Source organism: Lepidochelys kempii, chromosome 19 (assembly GCF_965140265.1).
Source record: "Lepidochelys kempii isolate rLepKem1 chromosome 19, rLepKem1.hap2, whole genome shotgun sequence".
Lineage (NCBI taxonomy): Eukaryota > Metazoa > Chordata > Testudines > Cheloniidae > Lepidochelys > Lepidochelys kempii.
In genome coordinates this window covers 7,210,180-7,235,671 of record NC_133274.1, presented here as the reverse complement: position 1 = coordinate 7,235,671, position 25,492 = coordinate 7,210,180, and the positions used below count along the sequence as shown (strand labels likewise).

Genomic DNA, 25,492 nt, shown 5'->3' with positions numbered 1-25,492 from the left:
TCCCAGGGCTGCCCAAGTTACTTAGTAGGGCTGTCAGCGAAAAGCACTCGGCTTTAAATGCCGGACATGACTGGTCCTGAGAGCTGTGTGGCCAGAGATCCCCCTCCCCACCCCCACCTGCAGTTTCTTGCTGCTGTTTAAGAAAACAAAATCTGGCATCAAAGTTTCTTTAATCAGGAAAACAATCTTCCCCCCCGAGTCCGGGCTTAGGAGCTGCGGTCTCTTCCCTTCCTGCAGCCCACACAGGTGCTCTGTCCCTGCGGATGCTGAAGCTGGGACAGCCCTAGCTGCAGCATCGCCCACAGAAACTCCCCCACAAGCCTGATGGCCAGATTCACCTCTGGTGTGAGCGGGAGCAGTCTGGTCCCCAAAAGGTACCTAGGCTACATGGCAGCTCCTTGGGGCAGGGACTGGCACGATGGGGCCCGGGTCTAGCTGGAGCCGTCCCTGTTAGTCTTGCTGCCAACGGAAAGGGAGAGGGTACTCCATTGGGTAGGGCGCTACCCTCGGATCTGGGAGACCCACGTTCAATTCCTTGCTGGGCCACAGACCCGGGCAAGTCACTTAGTCGCTTTGCGCCTCAGTTTCCCATCTGTCCAAGAGGATAATAGCGCTGCCCACCTCCCAGGGGTGGTGGGAGAAGAGAGACATGACAGACTCCGTAGTGATCAGATCCTGCAGTCATGGGGGCCAGATAAGTATCTGGATGGCAGCTGGAGCCATTCTGGGCAGATTCCCATGGGAATGTCGCAGCCCCTGCAAGAGGCTCGCCCCCGGGAAGCCGCTAGGGACAGAGACTGTCCCAGAAACTGGGTGCTACCAAGGTGGTTTTAAGGAAAGCTCTAGAACCAGTGAGCTCCGATTCGGTAACAACTGGGGAAAGCTCCTGCAGTGGGCCCCGGTACGGAGCACTCGCTGCCTTTCCAACACTTGCCAACATTAAGCACTTGACAAAAATGAAAGCCAATCCTCGAAAATCACCTACCCCTAAAAAGTCTCCGATTGCCGGGGGTTTCTAAGGCCATCTGAGTCCCCCCCCAAGCTGGCCTCGGGAGCTGTCAAGCCGGCACCAGTCCATTTAATTGTTAACCCTAATTATTATTATTATTTCAGGCACTTGCAGAATATTCAGTGACGTGCCTCACGCCACAATAGGGGGGTGGGTGAGACTCTCCCCTGGGCTGCCCCGCTGCAGTCGGCATGTCAGCTCAGCCTGGTCCAGGAAGGCAAGCTGTAGCCCCGGTTATGGGCCAGCCCTTCGAAAGAGGTCAGAGTCCTGGCGATCTCCGGCACCTGCTGGATCCAACTCTTCCCTGCTTGTACCTCCTCCGAGGCGAGCGGTGGTACAGCAGGGAGAAACAGGGCCTCCTTCTGGTTTTAATACCAGCAGCATTTAAATGGTTCCCAGCCGGCCCTGAAAGTTGGCACCTTATTGTGGTGAATGCCACCGTGCCTGTTTTCCTGGAGGCAGGTTGCTAAGGGTGGCTGTGCCTGGATTCCTATGGGGCGGCTATTCAGCTGCATCGAGAGAAGAGGGCTTGGACGTTTTGATTTTTGGGGGGAGCCAACTGAAGTAAACAGCAAATACTGTGGGGGCAAGATGACCGCCCCCAAGTCCCTGGGGCTTTCAGCACCAGTTATTTCTAGCCTGAGGGGCTTGGCAGAGTATCTCCTCCAGTTGCTGTCTGTGCTTCCTTTGCAGACCATCTCCTGTGGCATAGCTGCGATTGTGCTGTCCAGATACCTTTCCCTAACAGCTCTGGTAAGGACAGCTCCCGAATCCCCCCCAGTCCTGTCATGCTTCGGGAGCTTGTCCCCACCAAAGGCAGCTCTGTTGGGGGAAGGGCCCCTGTTTCTCTCCAGCTTCTCTCGTCTTTCACTCTGGAAGGGTCTGTCTGGGTTCTCTGAGCCTCTCAGCTGTTTGCAAGTTTCCCCTCTTCAGAGGGGAAAGACTTGTTTGAACTGGAGTCTGGGAATGCATTCTGGGAACTTGCCTAGGGCGGCTGCAGCTCCGTGCCACGCCCAGCAAGAGAGAGCTGTGCTGTTTGGTGGCTCCATGCGAGCGTCAAACCCCAGGACAGGCTGGAAGGCTCGGGGACAAGTAGCATGCATGTCTAGGGGTGACGGAGATGGAGGATAAGCTCCCTTCCCACCCCAGGAGAGGATTGGGGATGGAGGAGGGGGAGGAAGCCTAAGTACTTGCAAACTTTTAAATTAACCTCAGGATTCTCCTTTTGGGGAAACTGAGGCAGAGGCTGAGTCCATCTCAGGGTGCAGTGCAGCGTGACTCACCCACCCTTCAAGGAAAGAAAGGGCAGCTGCATGAAACAAACCAGACACCGCTTATCTGTAGTGCTGTGGTGGGATACCAGAGGATGTCTCTTAAAATACGGTTGGTCTGTACCCCACCGTGAGTCAGTGGCAGGGCGCTCCCAGGCCTGTGCTCAGACCACGTGGTCCCATGGTGACTGAATTCCCTGGCATCTGTGTGAAGGGCCAGCGGTGGGAGGGATGCAGACAGCCTGGATGGGTGGCTGCAGCACGACCCGGGGTCTGTGTCCCCCCCGCCCTTGCTGTAACTAGCTGTGTTTCTCTCTGACTCACCGCAGAAGTGGGCAGTCTTCTCCCTCAGCATAAGCAGCACCCTGCTCTCGCTCTTCTGCTCCGTGGGGCTGGCGGTCTCCATTATCCTCACCTTCGCCAACAAAGGGCGTGCCCTGCTGGCCACATGCACCTTCGCCAATGTGAAGCTGATCCAGATCTCCCACGAGTGCTCCTTCGACCCCACCGGGGTCTATGTAAGTGCTTGGGAGGCTCTGAAATCCCTGTGAGAGGAGGGGAAAGGCTCCACAGAGCGAGGGGCACCTGCCGCTCTGGCATCGCAGTGTCTAGTAATGCCCCTGGCTCCTACTCAGCAAGGGCAGAAGCTACTGCTGCAGCTGGGACCTTGGGGGTGGAATACGGGGTGTTTATGCGGTTTCAGGGATTTTTTTTTTGGCCTTCCTCTGCAGCATGGGGGCGTGGTTCATTTGCTGGGATCCCATAGCAGGGGCCTTGAGCAGAGGGTGCACTGGGGACTCTCCCATGCTCTCCCTGCAGCGTGCAGTTCAGTCTCCTGAAATGTTAGTCTGCCTAAAGTATGTGGGCTTAATATAGGGGCCTCTGGGTGAAAATGACTGGCCAGGTCCACCTGGATGATCTAATGGTTCCTTCTGGCCTTAAAGGCTCTGATCATGTTGTTGCTCCTAATACCACCACCCCTGTGCACCTTCCATCTGGGGACCTCAGAGGGCTGTAGACCCTCGTGCATTAAATGTCCCAGCAGCCCCGGGATAGAGGAAGTATCATCCTTGCTTTAAAGAGGGGGAGACTGAGGCACGGTGGAGGGAGGGGAAATGACCTGCCTGAGGTCGCACAGTGAGTCAGCGGCAGGGCTGGGCGTTGAACCCAGTGCTAACCCCAGCGTGCCTGTCTTTGGATCAGGCCTTTGGGAAGGTGGGGGTCAATGGGACAGCTTCCATTGGCTTTGGTGGGTTTGGCTCAGGCCCCAAGAGATCTCCTGACCCACTCCTCTCCGCAGAGCTCCTCGCTGTCCCTCTGGACCATGTCGCTGATACTCGACGTGGTGGAGATCATCTTCAGCATCCGGTGCTTCCTGCTCACCCTCACTCTCCTCAACCTGAAACTGTGTCGGGGGACCCGCAAGAAAAAGGTAACCCTGGCATGCCTGGTCTCCTCACCCCGGCTCTGGAGCCCCTGGTATCTCCCTTCTAAGGGCTGTGGGGCTGGATTCACAATGTCCTATTTGTAGCCGCTCCCTTTGGCTGAATCCCCGGGTTTGCTTCTGCTCTCTGGGCTTTGCACAGGGGGAGATGAAGGCAGGTTCTCGGCTCGCTCCCAGTGCTGTCAATGGGGCTGCTGTAACAGTGCAGGATCTGGCCCCAAGTGGCCGGCTCCGTCCCACCCATTGGCCAGTGTGGTGGTCAGAGCAGCTGGATCAGGCTTTGTGATACCAGTGACCCTGTCCTTCAGCTCCCAGTGCTGGGAGGTGCCGGTTGGCTATTGTGTCCGGCCCCTCCAGCTTTGCCGTGGGCCAGGCTCACTCCTTGTCAGACCTGTTGCCCATGTAGCAAATTGATCCCAAAGCTCCTCCCACCCCAGCACTTATGGACTTGGCCATCAGAGGGGATTGTTCTGCGTAGCTCTTCCCAGGACTTTCAGCCGCTGTGTGCTTGAGCAACACTGTGTTGATACAGAGCGTTTCCTCAGTGCGGCTGCTGTGTTTGGGCAGCTTTGCCTGGGTGCCAAAGCCCTGCTGGCCCCCAAATGGAAACTGGGGATCCCACCTCCGTTAGAAACCAGGATCAAAAGGCCGAGCTAGAGCCTGGCTCTGTCTGATGTGTGTAACTAGGGATGCCCTGTGCAAAGGACACAGGCTGGGTCTCGGAGTCGGTACGCATGGAGTGTTGCCTGATCCCTCAAGCTCTGCGGCCTGTCTCTTAGCCCTGTGGCTTGGTGTCTTGCTTTGAGGGGTGCTCGAATGCCCGGCTACTCTGGTTTCACACTCGCTTCCCGTGTCGTTTCAAGGTCACGTTGCAGCTCGTCCCAGTGGAGAATCGAGAAGCCAGTGAGGGCCGTGTCCTCCTGAGGCAGGGCAGAGTGGAGACGGTGTGGCTCTGAACAGGCCCGAGGAGCCCCCTGGCACCGCGGGTCCAAGCCTCCGCTCGTGCATCAACCGCATGGACCTGCCCCCAACCAGGCTTTGCTGTCCCAGCAACCTCAGTGGCTTGCCTTCCTTCCACCATTGTTCTCCCATATGCTGCACTGGCCTCATGGGATTCTGCCATCCCAGCCTCCTCCCCGGGGCAGTGCTGTTGCTCAGACCCATTGTTGTAATGAGGGGAGGGGATCTTCCACCTGCTGCCTTAATCTCCTGGCCCTCTCCTGCTTGCTCGGCTGCAGGGAGCGAGTGAGGAAGGGGCTGGGAGTTGTTGGATGTAAACTGGCTTCCCCCAGCCAGGGAGAGACGAAATCTCATTCTGGGCATGCCTAGGTCTGACATCATCCCACAAGCAGCTGCACGGAGACAAAACTTTATTCTGAAGATATTAAAAGAACAAAAGCAACCCCACCCCCACCCCAAGCACTCCCTTCGTTACTGGATGGGACGAGCGAGCGTCTGCTTTGAATGGTGCGTGAGCACACCGGGACACGTTGATCTCCACAACCTGGGTTGAGACAGTTGGCAGGGTTGGGGGGGAGGGTCTGTGCTGACAGAGCCCCGCCTGTGACGCGGGGCTTCTGCCTCTGTGTGAAGTGGGGGCGGCCCTACTGAGCCCTCCTTCCCCTTGCCAAGGGGATCTGTGTGCAGCCAAAACGAAATACTGATGAACAAAATTATGTGACAGACAGCAGTGGCCTTTAATGTGTGCGCTGGGGTCCTCAGGGCTGCTCCCCGTCTGTGCTAAGTGGGGGAGGCTACAATCAGCTGGGAGGTGGGGGGGCAGCCCAAGGGCTGAGGCTGCTACCACTGTCTCTCTTCCCCCCGGGCCTTACTCAGCCCCTGCCTTCCAGCTGGGGCAGGCTGTAGAGATGGGTACATCCCCTTCCACCAGGACACTGTCGGGGTGGTGTCCTACTCTACACGGCCACTGGGGGAGAGGGCAGGAAGTCCAACTTCTGGCTCAGTAAGAGAGGCTTTGCCATGGCCACATTCTGGCACCTCTCCCCCCTGCCCCCAGCTGGGCTTTGGCACCCCTAGCCCTGTTGGGAATTAATTTTGCTTAACTCCCCTTCAGACACCAGCTGTGAGAGCAAGTCCCCTGTGCAGGCTGATTACTCCCCCCGCCCCCTTCAGTCTCTGGGGGTGCAGCCAGAGCCCCTCCCCTTGCTGACTGACCTTTCCCCCTCAAGCTTCTTCCAGGAGCCCCAGACTTTAGCCTCTGTGTGGCCCCAGGGCTGGGCTCGCGCTCACCTGGCGTGTGCGCTCTTGACCGGCTTGTCTTTAAACAGCGGCCTGAAGAAAGTCCCTGGCCCCTGCTGTGCACCTGGGTTGGCAGAAGCCGGGGGCTTGGCTTGCTCTGGTGCTCGCTGCTAAGCTTTTGGGGCTGAGTCCATGGAAAATCCTGGCAGAAGCGAGAAGAGAGGGAAGTGTTCGGTCTGGATAGCCTCTCCCGAGCTGCATGGGGAAATACCTAGCTCTATTCCTGCTCCTAGGAGGAGCCTCCTGCAGACCTAGCCCAAGGATCCCACCCCCCAGTCTCTACTAGCTGCAGAGACACCAGCCTATTCCCTCTAGCTTCACCTATGGCAATCATCTCGAGAAGGGAGGGCGCGGGCCCCCTCTGCTCCCCTACGAGTGGGCCCAGGGGTCGTGCCCCCCAAAGCACCAGTCAGTCCTCAGGGGAAACCCGCATAGGCAGCCTGGAGCGCAGCCTCACCCAGCCAGGGAAGTGGCCCTTCGTTACAGCTACATGCTGGCCCTGCAGCAGCTGCATCCCTCCCATTTTGCAGGACCGGCAGTTGGGGGGCAATGAAGGGGTAAGAGCATCTGCCTGTGTCCCTGCTGGGGGGAGGGGAGACGGTGAGCTTAGACATACCCCCCCTTCGGGGTACCACAGGCGGCTAGTGCAGTCGATGGGTTGTGGGCTGAGATTAGCAGCTCCTCCTTCCCCCTGTGGAGGAGCAGAAGCTTAAAGGAGGGGCAGCTATTTCTCTCTCCCTGCTGCCACTTCCCATACAGCGATGGAAAGGCCCAGCTGCATTGTGCAACCTCACAAGGCAGAGATCCTGAGCAGGGAGACCAGGACCCCCCCCCGGAGGACAATGCTGAGCCTGGCCCCACCTCCCAGGGACCCCCGGAGGACAATGCTGAGCCTGGCCCTGTGCTCCAGCCCACAGGCGTCGTGAAGGTGGTTTCCAGCTAGGTCCTGTTCTGTCCGCCTCCCACCCGCCCCGGGAGCCCCAGAACCAGCTGAACGTTCCCGAGGCCGTGGCTACGGACTCGGCATGAGGGAAGCAGAGTGGATGAGTCGAGAAAACAGGGGCCGTGCTGTCGTTTCATGGGACCATGTCCGTTCACCCAGAGGATTATGGGAAGCTGGCCTCTGTGGCGGAGCCGGGGATTTTGTGAGGTCAGGTGTCTTGGCAGTGCTCTCGGGAGAGGATGGGTCCCATCCCCCACTCCCCTCGGGAGGGCTCAGAACTGCGAGGCGCTGCTGGGGTCGCACTGCAGCAGCCGCACGATCGAGGGGTCGCTCTTGGCACCTTTGATGAACTCTTCCAGAGAGAGTTTGCCTAGGGAAAGGAGAGAAGAAAGGGCCTGGTGCGTCCACAGCTGGGTCAGCTTGCCCCTTTCCAGACCAGGACCAGCCCCCTCCACAACCTAGCAATACAGGGGGGGGCGGGTTGCAACCCCGGAGTCAAGAAAGCACGACTTAGCATAATTGCCCTCTCTCTACTGCAGCTCTATAGCTATGGGGCGCCCCCCCGCACTGCGGGAGGGGAGACTGTCCGGGAAAGGGCTGCTCAGGTCCCTACCACGTGAAATAATTCTCCTGGCGGCTGGGAACGGGACCCGCGCCCCCAGAGCAGTGAGGCTGCTGAGGGTGCAGCTGCTGTTCCTACAGCAGTGCCTTGCCTGGGGCAGAGTTTACTGGACTGACCGCGATTAAGGGGACAACAGCCCCAGATGGTGGACACCAGACATCTTCCCATGCCCTGTTCTCTCCCGCCTGGGCTGGCTTGGCAGTGGAAAGTTGGATGGACTGAGCCCAGGGGCCAGGAGCGGGCTGCTGTATTTCTCCTTACGGTCTTTGTCTTCACAGCCCCCCCTGAGGCAGGGCATGGCTATTATCCCCATTGGGCAACTGAGGCACAGAGAAATTAAGGGACTTTCCCCGGGTGATGGAATCAGTGGCGAAGCAGAGCATTGCCCCCACATCTCCCCAGCTGCACCCTGGTGCCCTAACCACTGGACCACCTGTCCAAATAGCCTCCAGCCTTAACTGCAGGGCCCAGGAACTGTGGGTGTGCGCGGGGGGGGGGGCACTTTCTGATGCCACTCTTGGTTTTGCTTTAAACACAATCAAGCCCACTGGCTTGGGCTTAGCCCCTCCAAGGACCCAGGGCCCTAGGCCCACAGCAGCCCTTGCTATATCATGGCATGGCCACAGGAGAGCAGCCCTGTCAGTCTCTTCCCCCCCCCAGTGCTGTGATTTCCAACCCCCCCCACGCTAAACGAAAATGATGCATTTAATCAGTTTGCATGTCTCTGATCCTAAGACCCCTGGATTTAGCAATGAGACCTTTCCTTAATCTCCCTCCATCTCCTCTCATTTACCATCATTATTAGTATCCATCTGTCGGAAGATTTTTTCCGTTCTCTTCTCTGGAGTTGATTCATCCTCAGGCATCTTCATCACCGAGGAAACCATTTTGTAGATGGCCTAGGGGAGGGAGAAGAGGACAGATGGGGAGTCGTGACCTCTGACGACTCAAACCTGTAAGGGCCCTGGGTGCTGCGGGTGAGACCCAGGTGGAGTAGCTGCAAAAGCCACTTAGAAGCCCCGGAGCTGAGGCAGAGAGGGCTTGTACGCCTGCCTTTGCAAACAGGTTTTGGTTTTACATTGGAGAATAAGCGTCATTTAAAAAAAAAAAACAACCCAGTGGAATAAGCCTGTTAGCCGCATCAACTGCCGGCACATCAGCAGGGAAATACAATGGAGCAGACTTGATTAAACAAGATCAGTGTAATAGCTACTGGGTCACTTCTTCCGGTGGGGCCCGGCTGCTCCAGGAAGGCATCTGTAACTAAGATTCAGAGTGCCGGGGCTGTGTGGTTAATTCCAAAGCTGACCCAGCCCTAGGACAAGGGTAGTGATGTGCTGGCGAGCACACCCTCCGCTCCCCATGCCCCCCCCCCATGCCACCGAGCCTAGACTAAGTCAGCCCATCTCTCCCTCTCCCCCAGGGCCATCCCTGGCTGCCCTTTGGACACCTGGTCATGGCGTGCTCTGCAGAGGGCATGTGTTACATCCCGGGCGTGGCTCTTCAGGGGAGTTGCTCTTTTCTCCTGTTTACAACACAGATGGGAGCTTGCACCCCCAGCCAATCAGGACGTCCCACATCAGAAGCGGCCCCTCGTACAAGGCCACAGATGGACACTGGGATGATCTGGTGAATGGGGCCCAACTGCCAGTCTGTTTCCTAGCAGGGCAGCTGTAGTTCGCGCCTGGCTGCACTTGTGAAGAGTGGAGGGGGCTGGCCCCAGCAGCTCGATTTACGGTGAAAACACCCTGCGCTAACCAACTATCACCTGCAGAGGGCATAGAGGAGCTAGGGAGGGCTCCTGCTAGTTCCCCTGCGGGACCTTGGCTCACATGAGGGGCAGCATCCCCATGACCCGGGCTGGGTTACCCAGCACAGGTGGGCAAGCTAATGGCTCCTGCTGTTGGAAAGGGCAGACCCGCCCAGGGCTGCTCCTAGGATGATGGGAAGCAGACAGACAGTGCCCCTCTGAACAGATCTCTGTGTCCATCTGACACTGGGACAAGACCGCCGACTATACTCCCTGCAGTGGTTCGTGCACAGGGTACCGCAGCCCCTCATGTCAGGTCTCCTATGCTCAGACAGTGGAGCACAACTGGGTCTCCTCTCTCCCCTAGAGACATATGCACTGGGGCTCCCGAATGCCAAATCCCCTAGCCAAGAAGCCCATTTCCATCCCTGCTCCCCCGTTCCAGTTACTCCTTGCCTTAGGCCCTGCAGGGATTTGATTTGCAGAGGAGAGACTCAGTATAAAGGGCTCTGGCTTTCAGCTGCTTCACTTCTCCCCAGCCCCCCGAGCAATGAGTGTCCTGGGCTCCTGCGTCCTGCCGCGCTCCCACCTGGCTCGTGGCAGTGAGTGCATTAAGCCCTGCCAGGACCAGCTTGATCCTTCCTGCATCTCAGTGGGAAAACGGAGTCAGCCATTAGCTTCGACCCTGGATTCAAAGCCACGGTTCCCCGATCGGCACGGGAGTTTTTGCTGTCAACGTACCAACTCCTGCGCTCCTAGGGCAGATTTTAAATCCCTTCGCCTGGGACCTAAAGCAGCAGAGACCAGTTTGGGTGAGAGGCCGGTCCCTTGCTTTGGTTGCAACACTCTTTGTTCCTGTGGAAAGCGGATGCCACTGACAGGCAGCATCCTGGCTTTTCATCAGAGAAGGGAGACTTTGAGCAGCCTCCACCTGCAGAGGGCACAGCTTGGGGGGCTGGACAGCGTGACCTTCTCCCAGCCCTGCCAGAAGGCTGCTCCTCAGAGCCAGGCAAGAGACCCGTGACGGGCAGTCACCTCACACTCTGCCCTCTGCTAATCTGTCCGGCTCACCATCCCGCACCCTCTAACCCCCATTAAATTCAACCCTTCGGTCTGCTCTTGCCCCGCTCAGCATCACTGCTCAGAGGAGAGAGACTGGGACACAGGCTGAGGAGGGGGCCAGCAGACCAAAGAAGGAGATCAGGAAACACAAGCTTTTTCAAGAGATGCCTTGTGGAGCCCAGCCCGGCCCTTGTTAAAGCAAGTACGTACACACCCCACCATTCCCTGGGAAGACAAGCCTGTGAAGGGAATCTGCTCCTCCTTACAAAATCCAGCCCCCACCCCTCCATCTTCCCAAATGTCATTATCCTCCAGCCACTGAATCCCACCTGGTCCCTGCATCCCCATGGCTGACAGACACATGCCTGCATTAGCCCCCTAAGCAGTGCTAGCCCCTGGGACAAACAGAACCTATCTGATCCAATTCCCAGCTGCACTGCACCCTGGCTGGTTGCTGACACCATGGCAGGGTGGAGGAGATACACTCGCCCTTCTGAGCTGGGGCGTATGACTAGTCAGGGTGCATGGCTCTGGAGGACTGGCCCCATTCAAGCTAGTCCCGTCTCCCTGGGCAGAATGCAGGATTATTCCCTATGGGGCATGTCCTAGTGCAAGGGGCCTACGTGGATGCCTGGGTCTCAGCTAGCTGAGTCCCTGATCCAAAGCCCATTGACATCAAGGGGCATCTTTCCCTTGACTGCAATGGGCTTTGGATCAGGCTCGTAGGCAGGGCAATACTGCAAGCTCATCCAGTTGACGCCCAGGCACAGGGAAGCCACACGGCCAAGGGAAGAGGGAATTGGGGAAGGGGGGGGTTGTGTTACCTGCACGATCTCCAGCATCTCCTCCCGGCTGATATAGCCATTACCATCCAGGTCATACATGCTGAAGGCCCACATGAGCTTCTGCTCCAGTTTGCCCCGGGAGGTGACGCTCAGGGCGATGATGAACTCTCGGAAGTCGATCGTGCCATCCCCGTTGGTGTCGAAGGTGCGGAAGACGTGTTCGGCAAACTTGGAGGCGTCGCCGTAGGGGAAGAAGTTGGCATAGATCTTCTTGAACTCCTCCACGTTCAGGATGCCGGTGGGACAGTCCTTGAGGAAGCCCTTGTACCACTCCTGCAGCTCCAGATCCGAGAACTCAGTGTTCTCCCGCAGGTCCTGGAGCATCTCTGGACGCAGTTTGCTATTCTGCTTCCCCATGGTCACTTCACAGCCTTAATCTGGGCCCCAGGAGCCAAAGAGATGAGAGGCAGATCTGGTCAGTCCCTCTCCCAACTACCAGCACCCTTCACGGGTGGGTAGCTCAGCTTCTTCCCCAGCTATGAGCACCCATCGGGGACTCAATACTGGACATACTGGGTGAAATGCTCTGGCCTGTTCTACAGGAGGTCAGTCCAGATGATAGAATGGTCTCTTCTGACCTTAAATGCTACAACTCCCCCATCTAAACCAGCCCCGCAAAGCACTCGGCACTAGCCGTGCCACTCAGATACTGCCCCACCCAGGAGCTGGTTAGCATCCTGCACAGCGTTCTGGTTTTGTACAGCGCCTAGCACAGTGGGGCTCTGCAGTGTTTGGGGCTAGATATAGCAAGTCAGGATTCACTCAAATACGACTGTACCTGAAGGAATATTGCCTGAGTCGGAACCATGCCCCCCAACACAGCCATGGCAGGAAACGACCCCGCTGAGCCCATTTAGACCTCACTGCCCCATGGAGTCAGAAAGCTCCCGTCCCCCTAGGCAGCCCTGGAGACACTGTCCGTCTCCTTCCCAGTCATGAAAGCTGCACCTGCAGTAGCCAGTGCACCGAGCAGTCATCCCACAACGACCCACCACAGGCCCGTGGATGCTGCCAGGTTCCCTCATCGGCTCCACTGCAGAAAAGAGAAAGCGTTTGCTCAGCTCGAGCAGCTGCTGCTGGGGGAGGTTTCTGCACGGAGGTGGGAGGAGCATGAATCATCCTTGACTTATTACTAGGCCCCGGGCTGAGGCGCTTTAGGAAGAAGGTGAGGCGTCTATGTGGCCGCCTTTCACACCAGGCGTTCCCGGGGCTGGGCAGAGAGAATGGGGCAGCGGGACGGCAACTCTAATTATAAGCAACTCTCAAAGTTGCAAGTAGCTAAGGCAGAGATTTTGCTGGGCTGGTCTAAACACCAGGAGGGCAGGGGGAAGATTGGAGAAGCGCTGATGCACAGGGGAGGGGGAAATGATCCTTTCCATACCTCTCAGCCCAGACCACCGAGGGCAACTCCTGCCTTTCACCCAAAGGGCTGGCCCCATTGGAGGCAGAGCCGGCCCATGGCACCTCACCTAAAGGCGGCCAGAAGAGTGAGATTCTGTCTCTTCAGTGCAGCCCTCACCAACGGTCCCCCCACGCTCTCTAGACCGCCCTCCAGATGCCTGCCCCCAAAGCTCACCCCGAAGTTGGAGCTGGTGCACGATGCAGCTGCCAAGAGAGCAGCTGTCAATGCCCAGTGGCGAAGCGCCAATCGCTGTCCTGGCTGCTGGGACCAGTTAGGAGGGGGATAGCATTTAGCGCTCTGAATAACCTAGTGGGGACAGTGCTTCCTCCTAAACCGCACATCAGGGGGGCCCTGGCTTTAGGACTCTCAGGTCCTGTCTACACTAAGGAAGAGACCATGCAAACATTAGCCACTGGGACTGCAGCGGAGGGACACAGCTCAGCCCCATCGCCACGAGCAAACCAATACAGCCCTCAGCGCTGGTTCGTCCTAGTCTGGCTCCATCACACCCTTTCGCTCCATCACACCACTCGGCCCAGCTCAGGAGACAGAGGCTGCACCGCACGGCACAGGGCTACTAACTGGAGTTTGTAGCCTGTAGCTGGGGCCCCCCACTGCACCACTCATCAAAGCCACACTCAAGCTTCGCCCCACCCCCTGATGGGCCGGCTGGCTTGAGCTTAAAGCACCACTTAATTGGAGCTAGAGATTTCTGGGGGGGAATGGGGGGGGTGAAGTTTGGGGCAACACGCGAGCTAACCCTGCCATGGAGACAAGCCCTTAGCCATCATGCCTAAGACAAGACAGCCCCTGCAGTGGCTTTAGCCCCTCGCTTGCTCCATGGTCCCCATCCTGGGAATTCACTCCCCTGAGCAATTCCAAGTCAGCCTCACAAGCATCCTTGTAGCCGCTCCGGCTCCAGGCACTACATGGCAATACAAATAAGGCCAGTTCTGTGGGCGCCAGGAGGAGAGGAGCGCTGGGTAAGGACAGTCATTAGAGGCCAAGCACAGGCGTAACATAGCTCCAGAGCAAACTGGCAGCAGCAACCCCATGATCATTCCACCCCCTCGTCTGAATATTAATTGGCAGCCTATTAACAATCAAATCTGCACAGCCAAGCCCAAGAAGCAGGGTTCTGCGGGCACCAGGGAGTCAAAGAGACACGAGATCACAGGGCAGAAGGCCATTGAATTAATTCCATTTCCCCTCCCCATTAACCACTTGCCTTTAGGCCTGCGTCTGGTGAGCCAGCAGGGATGCTCATGTGCCATTTGCCATCCCCCTGCCCGCTGTGCAAGAGGGACCAGCGAGGGGCTGGGCAGCGCAGGGATTTCCAAGTAATTAATCATGGCCACTGTCACTCTCCAAAGCCCTGTAAACAGATCAACCCTGCTTAGGAGGTACAAGCTCTGCTCGGAGAAGGCTGCCAATCCCAGAGAGGGGGAGTCCAGACCCCAACCGCTGAGCGCACCTGGAGAGCAAGGGCCTGTGGAGTAAGGGAAAATTCCCACAAAGAAAAAGACTCAAGACCCTGATCTCTGCTAGGGACCCACGCGCTCCCACCTCCTTGGTAGTCAGCCTACATGTCACAAGGGATAAGGATGAAAACAGCCTGGAGCCACCCAAAATGATTCCCTCACCCACGCCCTGGTCATTTGGTTATGCTAGCCCTCTTCGGCTCCTTGAATTCTAGCCCCATTAGCCAGCCCCTCAATCCTTTTTGTTGCTCTTCTCCAAATCCCCATTACTCCCCCTCCCCCCAACCCCACCTTCCAGCTTGACTAGGAGCTTCTAAGAACAGAGCGCAACATCCCGAGACTGTGCAGAGAACAGACCAACGCTTCTGGGGAGCAGAGATTAAAACTAGCGCAGAGCTGGAATAAGGAAGCTGAGACGTTAACACTGCACCAAGGTTCAAAGGAAGCAAGTGCCATTTGCTGTGTAGTGAGCGATTCCTTGGTTAGTGCGACAGAAACACTTGGATTCGTTACCTCCCACTGGACCTTTTCTGTCCATTCTCTGCAGCCAGAGACTTTTATTCTCCTCACTGGAAACTTAAGCAGCCTCTTGTAATTACCCTTAAATTTAGCCTTTTTCCCTCCCAGTGCCAGGGTGCAATCAACCATTCCGAGCCCCTGACATGTGGGCACAAGCAGCAGGACCAGTCACAGCACTCAGGTAGCTCTGGGGATACAGAGTCTTTTCAACGCGAGCGATGGGGTGGGCACATGGCTGACGCTCACGGATGCTGGGTTCTCTTCTCAGGTCTGCAGCCAATTTACGGTAAGTGGTTGGGCAAGTCATTTATTCAAAGCTTCTGCAAAATGAGGGTGAAACTGACTGATCTGGGAGGCTCCCCTCGGCTGTGCAGTGTGTTGAGATTGCCCCATGAAAGGCGCTGGGGAAACACAGAGTGTTGGCATTTATAACCCAGACTGGACGTGAAAGGGGAGATCAGGTCGGTGCATTTCCCTCTGGCTGCACATCTCCGCCTCCTCACAGAGGATCTCCACTCAGTTGGGCTCTTTAGGGAATTCCTGACAAGCCACACCTAAGTCAGGTGTTACGGAACCAATCCAAGGAAACAGAGTGCCCCCCCCGGCCCATTTCCCAGCAAGGAATTTCAGTTCTACCAGCAAGGTAGGCAGATGAAGAGGAACCAAAGAGCAGAGAGCATCCTCTGGAGAGGAGACGACCATGCGTCCTTTCCACGGGGGAGTCTTGAAGGAAGCAACGAGCCAACAGAGTACGTATTATAGTCTGATGACAGTGAGCCATGGCGGCTGTTAGACACAGAACCATAGGCTAAGTGCTACTCGCTGTCAAGACAGCATTGTTTTGGCCATAAAAGACACCCTGGCATGTCTTATTAAAATCAGACTCTCCAGAGGAGAGCCAGGCAGGGAGCAGACAGATTTCTAAGCAAAGCTAATTGGGTGTAAGGTTAGATTGGAGGAAAACAGGACCAGAGTTTTAAACGCAACAAAACCATTAACCTTGAAGGGAAGCAAATGCATGAGTCAGTGTTTTGATTTGCCTAGTAGCAATGTCAACTGGCGCCATTCAAGGACCAGGGGTTGGAAAGCTGAACCCAAAGTTGTTAAAAGGAGGATGTTGGTCCCATTTATCACCTCTCCATTCTGCGACTGACAGATGCCAGGGAGGCAGCCCTAAGTGAAAGAAGCCTATCACCAGAAGCCTGAGTCTTAATTTCTTGGGTGTTCATGACTCCCAGGGGGTCCAGGTGGGCAAGGCACGTGAGATCAGACTCACTTTGAGCCAAAGATGTCCCACTCTGTGGGTGAGCCCACTTCTGGGTCTCAGCTGTTTGGAAGAACAGGCTCTTGCAGATGTCACCAAGGGGAATGTGGTGACTATCAAATCCATCACAGCATGACTCCTCATGGGCCACCTCCTTCCTCACAAAGAGTCACTCTCTGGGGGAAGGTGAGCAGAGGTTTTTTTAAAATGCCAAATCAGCGACTTAGTTAAAAGTCTTTAATATTAGCCCAACGTGGATGAGCTTTTTCGTCCCGGTTTCAGCTTATTGCAACTGCTCAGTTAAATATTGATGTTTACAGTCACATTTTGCCAGTTTGTTTACATTGGTCTGTCCCGCACAAGAGCACGAGCGGAATACAATCGGAGCCAGCAGCAGCTCTGTGCGAGAGGTTGCCAGTGTTCTCCAGGTGGCCTAGCAGATAAGGTGCTGGTGTGGCAGCTAGGAGACCTCAGTTCTGTTCCTGGCTCTGCTGCATGACCTTGGTTAATCACTGCGCTTGTTTCCCAGCCTCCCCTTGTCTAGTTACACTGTAACTAGTACCGTGTAAGGGACTGTCTCACTAGGTGTTTGTACAGCACCTAGCACTTTAGGGCCCTAATCTCAGTCTGGGTTTCCAGGCGTTACTGTCATATTAATACTGAGGGGGGTGTCAGTCTGACAAATTCTACCTGAAAAGAGCATAGAATACATGTGCAGTGTTCCTCCCACCCCAGTTGGATTCAAGGATTTAAAACTAGAATCTGTCAGAGGAAAAAAAAAAACCCAGTCCTTTCCTTTGGGGGGGGGAGACAGGGAGAAAAGGTTTTTCTGAGCATATTCATTTCCCCTCTCCGCCTATTTCTAGCAGCGATGGCTGCACAATGTGCCATTCAAGCACAGCTGCACAAGGAAAATGATATCAAGGATGCAGTTAGACTGGCTCTGTCCTGCAGACCTCAACTGTGTATGGTTGGGCGGCTTTCCCGCAATACGGGGTTCGCCCAGCGCAGTGCAGAGGGGGTTTGAACATGCTTTTTACATTTTGCAATCACTAAAAGGGTTTGTCTTTAAAAACTAAAAAAATAAAAGCAGCCCCAGGAGAGATAAAGCATCACTTGGGCGGGGATCTGCGGGGCTATGCTGTATACATGGGTTGCAAAGGAAGCAATCGCTGGGCTGAGCTGAATTCTGCAGCCACTTCAAGCAGGTGGGTAGCTTTATTCACACACATAGTCCCACTGAACGTCAGGACTACTCCTGTGAGTGCCACAGCGCTGAGAACAATGGGAGTTGAGCGCTGGAAAAATCTGGCCAGAAGTGTTTGCAGGATCAGGGTCCAAGGGCATGAGGAGAATCATATAAGGAGCTCCACGCAGGCAGTCCTCTGCCTCCCCACAGAAGCCCCAGTGACTCCATGGTGGATGAGAGAGGGGGTGGGGAGATTGGGGCCTATTAATTGGTTAGAGAAAAGAGTTATTTTTCCTAGTTAGTTTTCTGTACATTTAATTTAACATGAATCTTTGGGGCAGCGCGTCTAGGTGTGTGATCTGAACAGTCGCCAGCATGGGAGCCAGTGGGCCAGCCAGCCACGTCAGCTCCTGCCTGCTTGGCTTCTCTAACCTTGCTCCCTCCACTCAGAGTGCCCACGTCGTCTCTCCAAGGCGCCACGAATGTCCAGCTCAATGAGCCACTTGTTCAATTAGGAAGTAATGAAGGAGGATGCCGGAGCTGTTTGCCAGAGACACAGAGCAAGCAGGAGACACGAAGCTCCATGCACTCAGCAGACTGGAAAGCTCAGAAAGTCATCGCCCAGATGACTGAGCTGGATGCAGTGATAGAGGAGAGGCCCGTACACCTGTACATAAGGTGGTGGAAACAAGCCCAGGCAGACCTACGGGGACAGGGAAGGAAGAAAGACCATGTCCTGCAGAGCAGGGGCTTGGATGGTCTCTCTCATTGTTTGCCCCTTAGTTTAAGAGGAACATGAATTCAGGCCAGGAGCATGGGTGCATCTCATTCAGAATCCATGCAGGGACCTCTTACCACAGGAATTTCCTCCATTCAGAATCTGGTACCACAGATCTCCTTTTCCCACTTCATTATCACAAATTAGAGATGATTTCAGCACCACCAGAGCCAGCCCCTCACAATTTCCCCCCTTCCCTCCTTGCACCCCCTCCCATGCATCAGGGTGGGACACACTTTGGGTTTCTGCAAGCCAACCCAGGGCAGGGATCTCCATCACGTGATCCAGAGAGATGCAGTTTAGGGGCATGGGGTGCGGGGCAGTCCTCACATTGCAGGAGGACCAGGGTTGCGATGCCCTTTGCTGAATTTGAGAGGAATGCTCACAACTCACTGAATATTTGGTAGCTCTTCAGCCAAGAGCATACAGGGAGAAAGGGAATTTAAAGAGTTTCAGGCACACCCGTCACTGGTTCAGTGTCATCATGAAGTGACATGGGCTGGGGTCTCAACGGGAGCTTGCCATTTGACTCAAACTTCAGCTTGGATCACCCACCAGAAATAAACCAGCCAGCGCTGGAAGAGGCAATCCAGTCCTTCCTCTCTGCATTGAGGCAGGACTAACAATACCTAGGAAATGCAGCTGCCAGGGGAATAAGTTGGGGGAGGGGGAGGAATTCAGAGAACTGCCAAGTTGTTAAGAGATGAAGTCTTATTTCTTTCTAAATTCACAACAACCTTCCAATTCTCCGCTTCCCCATTCATTTCAACAGGGAGATAAGATTTATGCCTTGACCCACATTGACTGTCCAGATGGCAGCTTCCCAACAGTTAAAGCCATGTTTACTATCATTATGACGCTTTCAGTTCATTTATTTTTAAGCAGCTCTCGATAGTGCAGTTTCCCGTATAGTGCAGCACTAGCCAGGTGTCACTCCTGGCTAAAGCGGGATCAGTAATCCAGCTGGGGAAGAACAGGAGCCTGACCTAAGCTTGAAGATCTCAAGGCCCCTTGGGTGGGGTGACTGAACCGAGGGACTACTGCAGGACAAGGACAGAGACCCCCAGCCCCTGAGCCGTCCTCAGTTCGGAACAAAGAACTCCAACTCTGCGTGCAGAAGGGAACCACTCCAGTAGGAGGTTCCATCATTCCAGTTCCTGAAGGACAAGTGAGAACTAGCTCTTGCCTTCCTTGTACCGGCCCGGGTGCGTGACACCACAATCGCCATCCACTACTTGTTACACTTGCTTGTGCATGCATCTCCTCTCCAGAGTGCGTCACAGAGTCAGCTCGCTAGCCCTCAGGCATCCTTGTGAGGCAGGGACAGATGGGAAACTGACGCACCAAGGGGTTAAGGAACTTCCCCAAGGTTGCAAAACAAATTGGTGGCACAGCTAGAAACAGAACCAAGCCTCCACTTCCCAGTCCAGCCCCTTGGCAACAGGATCATCTCCTTTGCCAGAGGCTTACTCCAGCATTCAAAGCCTGTTCCATATTGGCCGAAAGCTACAAAGGGAATCAATATCAGAGGCAGGAAAAACTCCTGGTTCCTGGTTCTGTGCTCAGGCCTCTCTCCGTTGATACTCTCCCCCACCGGAGGAGCTGCCCTTTGATCTCTTTCTGAATATTTCTGAACCAAAGGCCCATCATTCAGATTCCAGTGCTGGAGGCATGTGGTTAACTGATGGCCCTGCTGTTCATAACCAGATGTCAGTTAGGGGTTGGATTGTGCCAAGAAGCATGAGGATTTATGGCCCATTTAAAGTAACTGATTTGCTCATTATCCCATGTTCTTTTCGATCCTATTCCTTATACAGCTGACCATTGTTTGCCTTTTTCACCGGCACTACACAACAGAGAGCGGAGGTTCTCATTACACCATGCACAGAGATGTGCAGGGTCTGTGTCGGTTAATTTAGAAGACAGCACGACGTACATCCATACTATTCTTTCCAGCACGCGTGGTTGCGTTTGCCAACAGTGAATTTCATTTTCCATGGGGTGGTCCATGCCCCTCGCTTGGTTAGGTCCCTCTGGAGTTTTCTTGAGGATCATCTTCTCTAGGTTCCGAAATAACGGTCATCTGCACACATGTCTGACGTTTTGCCACACCTTGCTGCGTTTCCTCTCCACCCTCCACTATTAATGAGGCGATTTGCCCATCAACTGCAGAGCATGGCATACTGGGGCCTTTTTGTTTCCTTTTTTATAGGATCAGATGAACAGTTCTCTTTAAAGTTCACTCAGCTTTTACGTCTTACGGATGTTGCAGGCATCTGGCTTTTTCGCCGAACACAAAACACGCTCCCACCAGAACCTACCCAATGGAAATCCCATGCTTTGGAGATTAGAATGACCACGTGGAAAATCCCAGCAATTTTAGGAACACTGATGCCATTGGTCCATTCACACTGCTGCAGTCCTCACCAGCACTGCTGGAGAATGCTCCCAAAGCTGGAGCCTCAACCTACAAGGCTTGGGAACCACTGGGTGAAAACTCATTAGGCCACAGTTAGAACAGGCGCTAAATACCCCATTGGCCTGGGGAGACCTGGCCCGCGTGGACAGAGCTCTGCTTGGGATGGGAGTTCTCCTGTCTGAAGCTTTAACAGAACTGGGTCAGCTCCCTTTCGAGAGAAGGTTTATTTTCAGCTCTGCGCACTGACAAAGTGAAGGACGGAAACGCAGAGCTTGGCAGAGATGCAGGAAGAGCGGCTTTGCCTGCCTTCTTATCAATATTTAAACGATGCTTTACAGCCTCCGCCTGGCGCTGGAGTCCCAGGAATCTAACCCCACAGATTGAGGCAGGCAGGCGTTAATCAGGGGAAGGGGATTGCTGCGGCTTCAGGTTCTGCAGACTGGGTCAGCCACCTTTCCCCATCCACCCAAGGGAGGTCAGGCCGGAAGATGCCAACGAGCTGCCCTGAGGATTCAGAGGGGAGGTGGGAGGACCGAAGACAGGTTCCCGTTTGTGGAGGGGAAACACAAGCAGTGGCTGTGCTGTAGGGGTAGGAAGGGGAATAGCGAGATAACAGACGTCAAGCGCTTCACTAGCCATGGAGGGCAAAGGGGAACCAGTTCCAAGGCAGGCTGGTTTGTATCCCAGCAAAGCCAGCTCCTGTTTGCCTGCAGATCCTGCTCTGCCATCCCGTAGGCTCTTCCAACGTCAGTTTTATGCTCCACACTCTCCTCCGGCCCCACCTCAACCCCCACTGCCATGTCCCGCAACCTCATTGCCTCTCATGGTAGTGCCCATTCCCAGAGCAGGGGCAGACACCAGGCACACACAGAGAGACGGGTCTCAGCGAGCAAAACGCATGTGTGGGTCTCTGCTAACAGCTCCTGAGAGGGGGCCGATAAGGACGCACATCCGTCCGAGATGTCAGCCTCAGCCCCCTCCTAGGAGATGAGGCAGTGTTACCACCCCTGTTTTATAGAGGAGGGAAGAGACACACACAGAGGACGGCTGGCTTGGCTGAACAGCAGAGCTGGGACTAGAACCCAGTTCTCGGCACAAGAGCACCTAGCCTCCCAGTGCTCTGGGAGGAGCAGGAATCCCAGCGGGTTCTCAGCACACGACTCCCCTCTCCCTGCCCTGTGCGAAGCAAACACTAAAGAGCAGCTTTAACTGACTGCACAGACACCAAAATGTCAGGATTTTCCATCAGCTCTGCAACCCTCCCACAGCTGCAGTGGGCTGAGCAAAGCGAGAACCCAGAAGGCTCAAATGCTCAGCAGGCTCCAGCCCAGACCAGAGGCTCAGCCTGCCCATGCGGCTGCCCTGTTCCCAGCTTCTGTTTGGAGGGAGAGCGAAGAGACGAGTCTGGCAGATTTCCACAGAACCTTTTCCGGTTCTGGTGCTTTGCTTGGGACTTCAGCACCTTTCCTGGACTCCTCCCTGCCTGCACCTGCGAGCTTTCTGCGCCTAACCCCAGTGCGGCTCAACAGAACAACCTACTGGGCAGACAACAGAGCCCGCTCCAGCTGGAATTTTTCAAGGCACCTAGGAATCAGACTTCCACCGAACTGCAAAGGCATCTGGGTGCCTAATTCCCTGAGACACCCTGCCAAACCCTAGCCCATTTATACTCCGGCCAACCACCGGATCCTCCCCATGGCTGTTTTGTGCTCCCACTTCTCTGCTAGAGTCCCTCCTGTCCAGTCCCCCAGCCCGTCTGCTCCGAGCAGGGATCAGCTCATGCTCTTTACATTAGATGGCCCTGCCGCTGCTCAGCACATGTACGCCCAGCCCCATCACCTCCAGCCGAGAACAAACTGCCATTCAGAACACACCCCTGAATTGTGCTGCCCGGCCACGTCTCCTGAGCACCGGCCCAGGGAACAGCCTACCCGCGAACGAGGCCTTCAATGCAGTCAGTGAATAAGCACCTCCGGGGGTTAGGTATACAAGAAGCCTGCTCACTGCACGAGCAGTGGGACGCAGTGATCTAGCACTGGAATGTGCAGCACCCTGGGAGATGCCCAGGACTTGCAGAAATCAGCCCTGGGAGGATGATTTAGGCTCTGCTAGAAGCAGTTTTCTTGCAAAAACCCCCTTCCTCACTTAAACATCTTTAATGCATACATACACCCTCATGCGCACACACCTACCTCCTCACACCCCCTCCATGAGCTACCCATCCCCACCACAGACAAGACACAAAATGCTCGGAGTCAATCCTCGACTCACCCACCGAAGAGCAGAGATGGGACAGGAGATCCAGGCGCTGGAAATAAGAATTTAAAGGGACGGTCAGTAATCCATTGGCCACACAGACACCAGATTCCTGAATCCAAGTTAGCCAGTCCCATGGCAGCCTGGGTGTAATGGACTTGGGCCCCAGAGTTACATAGACAGCATGCTCAGAGCTGGCTTAAGAAATTGCTTAGGGCCCGGAGCAGCTCAAGGAGGCCCCCGATTCACTTTTTATACTAAGAACTTGCCTGTTTTAGAATCGGGGAGGCAAAAATATTCCTGCTTAGGGCACCCCCATGGGTTAGCACCGGCTCAGAGCATGCTTTACTCCCAGCCCATCAGGCAAAATGCTCTGTTGAGCAGCTGGGCTTTGGGTTGGTGTGACACAGCCAGCCGCCAACAGGGTGTCCGATTCTAGAGGAGCCTTCACTGAGAGCTCCCTGCCCCAAACTCACAAGCCCGGGGACTGTGATTAGAGTACAGCTCCACCATGGCATTAGCACACAGGAAAAAGGGGCCCATTCTCCAAGCCGTCCCAGGCCTTACAGACAGATCGCAGCACCTCGCCTGGCAAAGCAGGAAGATTGTGCAGTCAGCCACCCCAGCGTGACAAACTGCCCATGGCCAGCACCCTCGGCCAGGTGTGCCATGGCATTCCACCCCCAGTGGTCTTCGACGGCAGCCCCGCGTTACAATAACTCAACCTACACGTCGATCAGGTCTCAGCATGAGACTGCGTCTGCATCCCATGGAAGGGGAGCATGAAGTGAGGGTTAATCCCTGAAAAGCCCACCCCCGAGTTAGTCCCGTTTCTGAGCAGAGGAGACTGTTTCACTCAGTATCACTCATCCAGGGAGCAGATCCCTCTGAGTTCCCGAGGGAGGGTCTCCATCCACAGAGCCCTTTGACGGGCCATTATTTAGGCTTCAGGCCCTTCCCCTACCCTGCTGGTTCTGCAGTAGCTGGGCCTCCAGATCCTCAGGGGCAGGGGCACCAACCCCTCTTCTCCTACACGGGAGACTCATCTGCCGAGAGCTCCTTGACCTGCCTCCGCCAGTTGCCCTACACGAGCCTGGCAGAGCCCAGTGTGACACGGGGCACCTGGGCTCTCCAGCTGGCTGCTCCTGAGCACGGCGCTCGCGTACACGCACTTCGAGGCGGCAGGCGAAGCAGAAGCGGTGCCGAGGCTTGGACCAGGGGCTACCCAGAGATTGAATCGCCTCAGTTATTCTCTTTAACGAAGGGGGGGGGGAGGGAGCAGGCCAGATGGATGCCGGCACCCAGGAAGCCCTGCTGCAGAGGAGGGCTGGGCTGCTCTCCAAGGTATTTTATCCAACGCCCCCCCTCTCCCAGACGCTCTGCTTCATGCTCCTCTCAAACCGGATTGGCACCGGCTGGCGATTTGCTCCCTCATTAAGCAATGAAGCCTTGGTTCAAACGACACAGGGAACAGTGGTGGTCTGGAGCAAGGGGCGCACAGCCCCGCTGCCCTGCCGGCTTCCAGGAACCTGGCCCAGCATGGGCTGAACTGGCCCAGCGGGGAAGGGCATGGCACAGGGGCGGGGCAGGAAGGGTGCACTGCCCTGCCCAGCATGGTACCCTGCCCCCACAGAAAGGGGGCTGGGGGTCCGAGCAGCCAGGGAACCGGGGCACTCCCCCAGCATTCAAGGACGGCAGGGCAGGAGAGACCCAGCTCCAGCCAGCACAGCCAAGCCTGGCCGCCCCAGCAGGATCCCCCTAGCTCAGAGCAGCCCCCTGGGCTAGGGCAGAGCGCTCAGCTCCTGCTGCCCGGGGAGCCTCCGACTCCCCCACCCCGGGCCTGGAGCGCCGGCTTCCCCGCGGCTCCCGGGAGCAGGACACACAGCCGCCAGGGGAGGCGGGCCTGAGCTCGGCGAGCCCCCGGAGGAGACACGGGGAACCCCGCCGCCAGCATGCGGGCAAGAGGCGCTTCAGCGCCGGAGATCCTGCCCCGGGCATCGCGGCAGCCCGGAGCTGCGGGGGGGGGGGGGGGGGGGTCAGTGGCGATCTGCCGGGGAGGGGCACAGGAGCCGTCCGAGGAGGGCGGGGGCTTCGCCCCTAGGAACAGCCGAGTCCCGCTGCAGCAATGCAGGCGGCTCGCCCCCGGCCCTGAGCCCCCCCTCCGCCCCCCATCGCACGCACTTCCAGCGGGACCGCTGGCTCCGGGCCCGGGAGAGGACAGGCAGGAGAGGTCTCGAAGCCGGGGGTCAGAGAGGTGGGCGGGGGGAATCCACCCCCTGCGCCATGGGGGTGGGGGGACCCCGCTCTGCAGAGCCACTGGCCGCTGCAGCTACGGCGAAAGCGTTTGATTTCTTTTAAAGGGACCCGGGGGCCCCGCCTGTCCTGTCTCCAGACCCCCAGCACGGCAGGAGCTGGCGACCCCCTCGGGGAAAGGGGGCAAGACCAACCACCAGGACACCTCCCCCTCCCCATATCCTCCCCCAGCCCGGCTCCCTGCCTCTGCATCCCCCCCCACATCCTCCCCCAGCCCGGCTCCCTGCCTCTGCATCCCCCCCCACATCCTCCCCCAGCCCGGCTCCCTGCCTCTGCATCCCCCCCCCCCACATCCTCCCCCAGCCCGGCTCCCTGCCTCTGCATCCCCCCCCCCACATCCTCCCCCAGCCCGGCTCCCTGCCTCTGCATCCCCCCCCCCCATCCTCCCCCAGCCCGGCTCCCTGCCTCTGCATCCCCCCCCCATCCTCCCCCAGCCCGGCTCCCTGCCTCTGCACACACCCCCCACATCCTCCCCCAGCCCGGCTCCCTGCACCCCCCCCCCCGCCCCCCCGGCTGCAACAACTTTTCCCCTGCAACGATCAAAATGGCAAAGCCGAGCGCGGGCTGCTTCCTACCTGCCCAGCGAGAAGGAGAAGCGGCGGCCGCTGCTTTCCCCCCCTTGCGCTCCAGCCTAGTGCCCGCCCGAGCGCTGCATCCCAGCTGATG

At 56.6% G+C, this 25,492-nt stretch overlaps 3 protein-coding genes across 8 annotated transcripts in view; 1 reads left to right on the top strand and 2 right to left on the bottom strand.

Annotated features, from left to right (window-relative positions):
- NDUFS5 (NADH:ubiquinone oxidoreductase subunit S5) overlaps nt 1–2,546 on the bottom strand; it is a 93,131-nt gene extending 90,585 nt beyond the window's left edge. Inside the window, exon 1 of the mRNA XM_073318007.1 lies at nt 2,543–2,546. The gene's annotated coding sequence lies outside the window, so the exon portion shown is untranslated. The remainder of the gene's footprint in view (nt 1–2,542) is intronic.
- The window catches only part of TMEM54 (transmembrane protein 54), an 8,091-nt gene extending 2,687 nt beyond the window's left edge, over nt 1–5,404 (top strand). Inside the window, exons 3-6 of the mRNA XM_073317999.1 lie at nt 1,703–1,762; nt 2,610–2,798; nt 3,581–3,712; nt 4,588–5,404. Of these exons, the coding sequence (XP_073174100.1) occupies nt 1,703–1,762; nt 2,610–2,798; nt 3,581–3,712; nt 4,588–4,680 (474 nt within the window). The 3' untranslated portion in view covers nt 4,681–5,404. The remainder of the gene's footprint in view (nt 1–1,702; nt 1,763–2,609; nt 2,799–3,580; nt 3,713–4,587) is intronic.
- On the bottom strand, nt 5,084–25,492 carry HPCA (hippocalcin). 6 transcript variants are annotated; one of them, XM_073318000.1, is made up of 5 exons: nt 25,402–25,492; nt 22,529–22,565; nt 11,185–11,582; nt 8,342–8,447; nt 5,084–7,296 (listed from the first exon to the last, which is right to left on the bottom strand). In XM_073318000.1, the coding sequence occupies exons 3-5, from the start codon at nt 11,560–11,562 to the stop codon at nt 7,199–7,201; spliced, it is 582 nt and encodes a 193-aa protein (XP_073174101.1). In that variant the 5' UTR covers nt 11,563–11,582; nt 22,529–22,565; nt 25,402–25,492; the 3' UTR covers nt 5,084–7,198. The 6 variants fall into 6 exon arrangements, with proteins under 6 accessions (XP_073174101.1, XP_073174103.1, XP_073174105.1 ...); XM_073318002.1 differs by having other exon boundaries at nt 22,533–22,565; XM_073318004.1 differs by lacking the exon at nt 22,529–22,565 and having other exon boundaries at nt 25,402–25,486.

Bases quoted from the DNA above. Each gene is read 5' to 3' on its own strand.
- HPCA (XM_073318000.1), bottom strand. From the start codon at position 11,562: ATGGGGAAGCAGAATAGCAAACTGCGTCCAGAGATGCTCCAGGACCTG. The intron at 8,448-11,184 runs GTAACACAACCC...TCCCTCCCCTAG, and splicing joins AGATGCTGGAGATCGTGCAG to GCCATCTACAAAATGGTTTC. The intron at 7,297-8,341 runs GTAAATGAGAGG...TCCTTTCCCTAG, and splicing joins GATGGATACTAATAATGATG to GCAAACTCTCTCTGGAAGAG.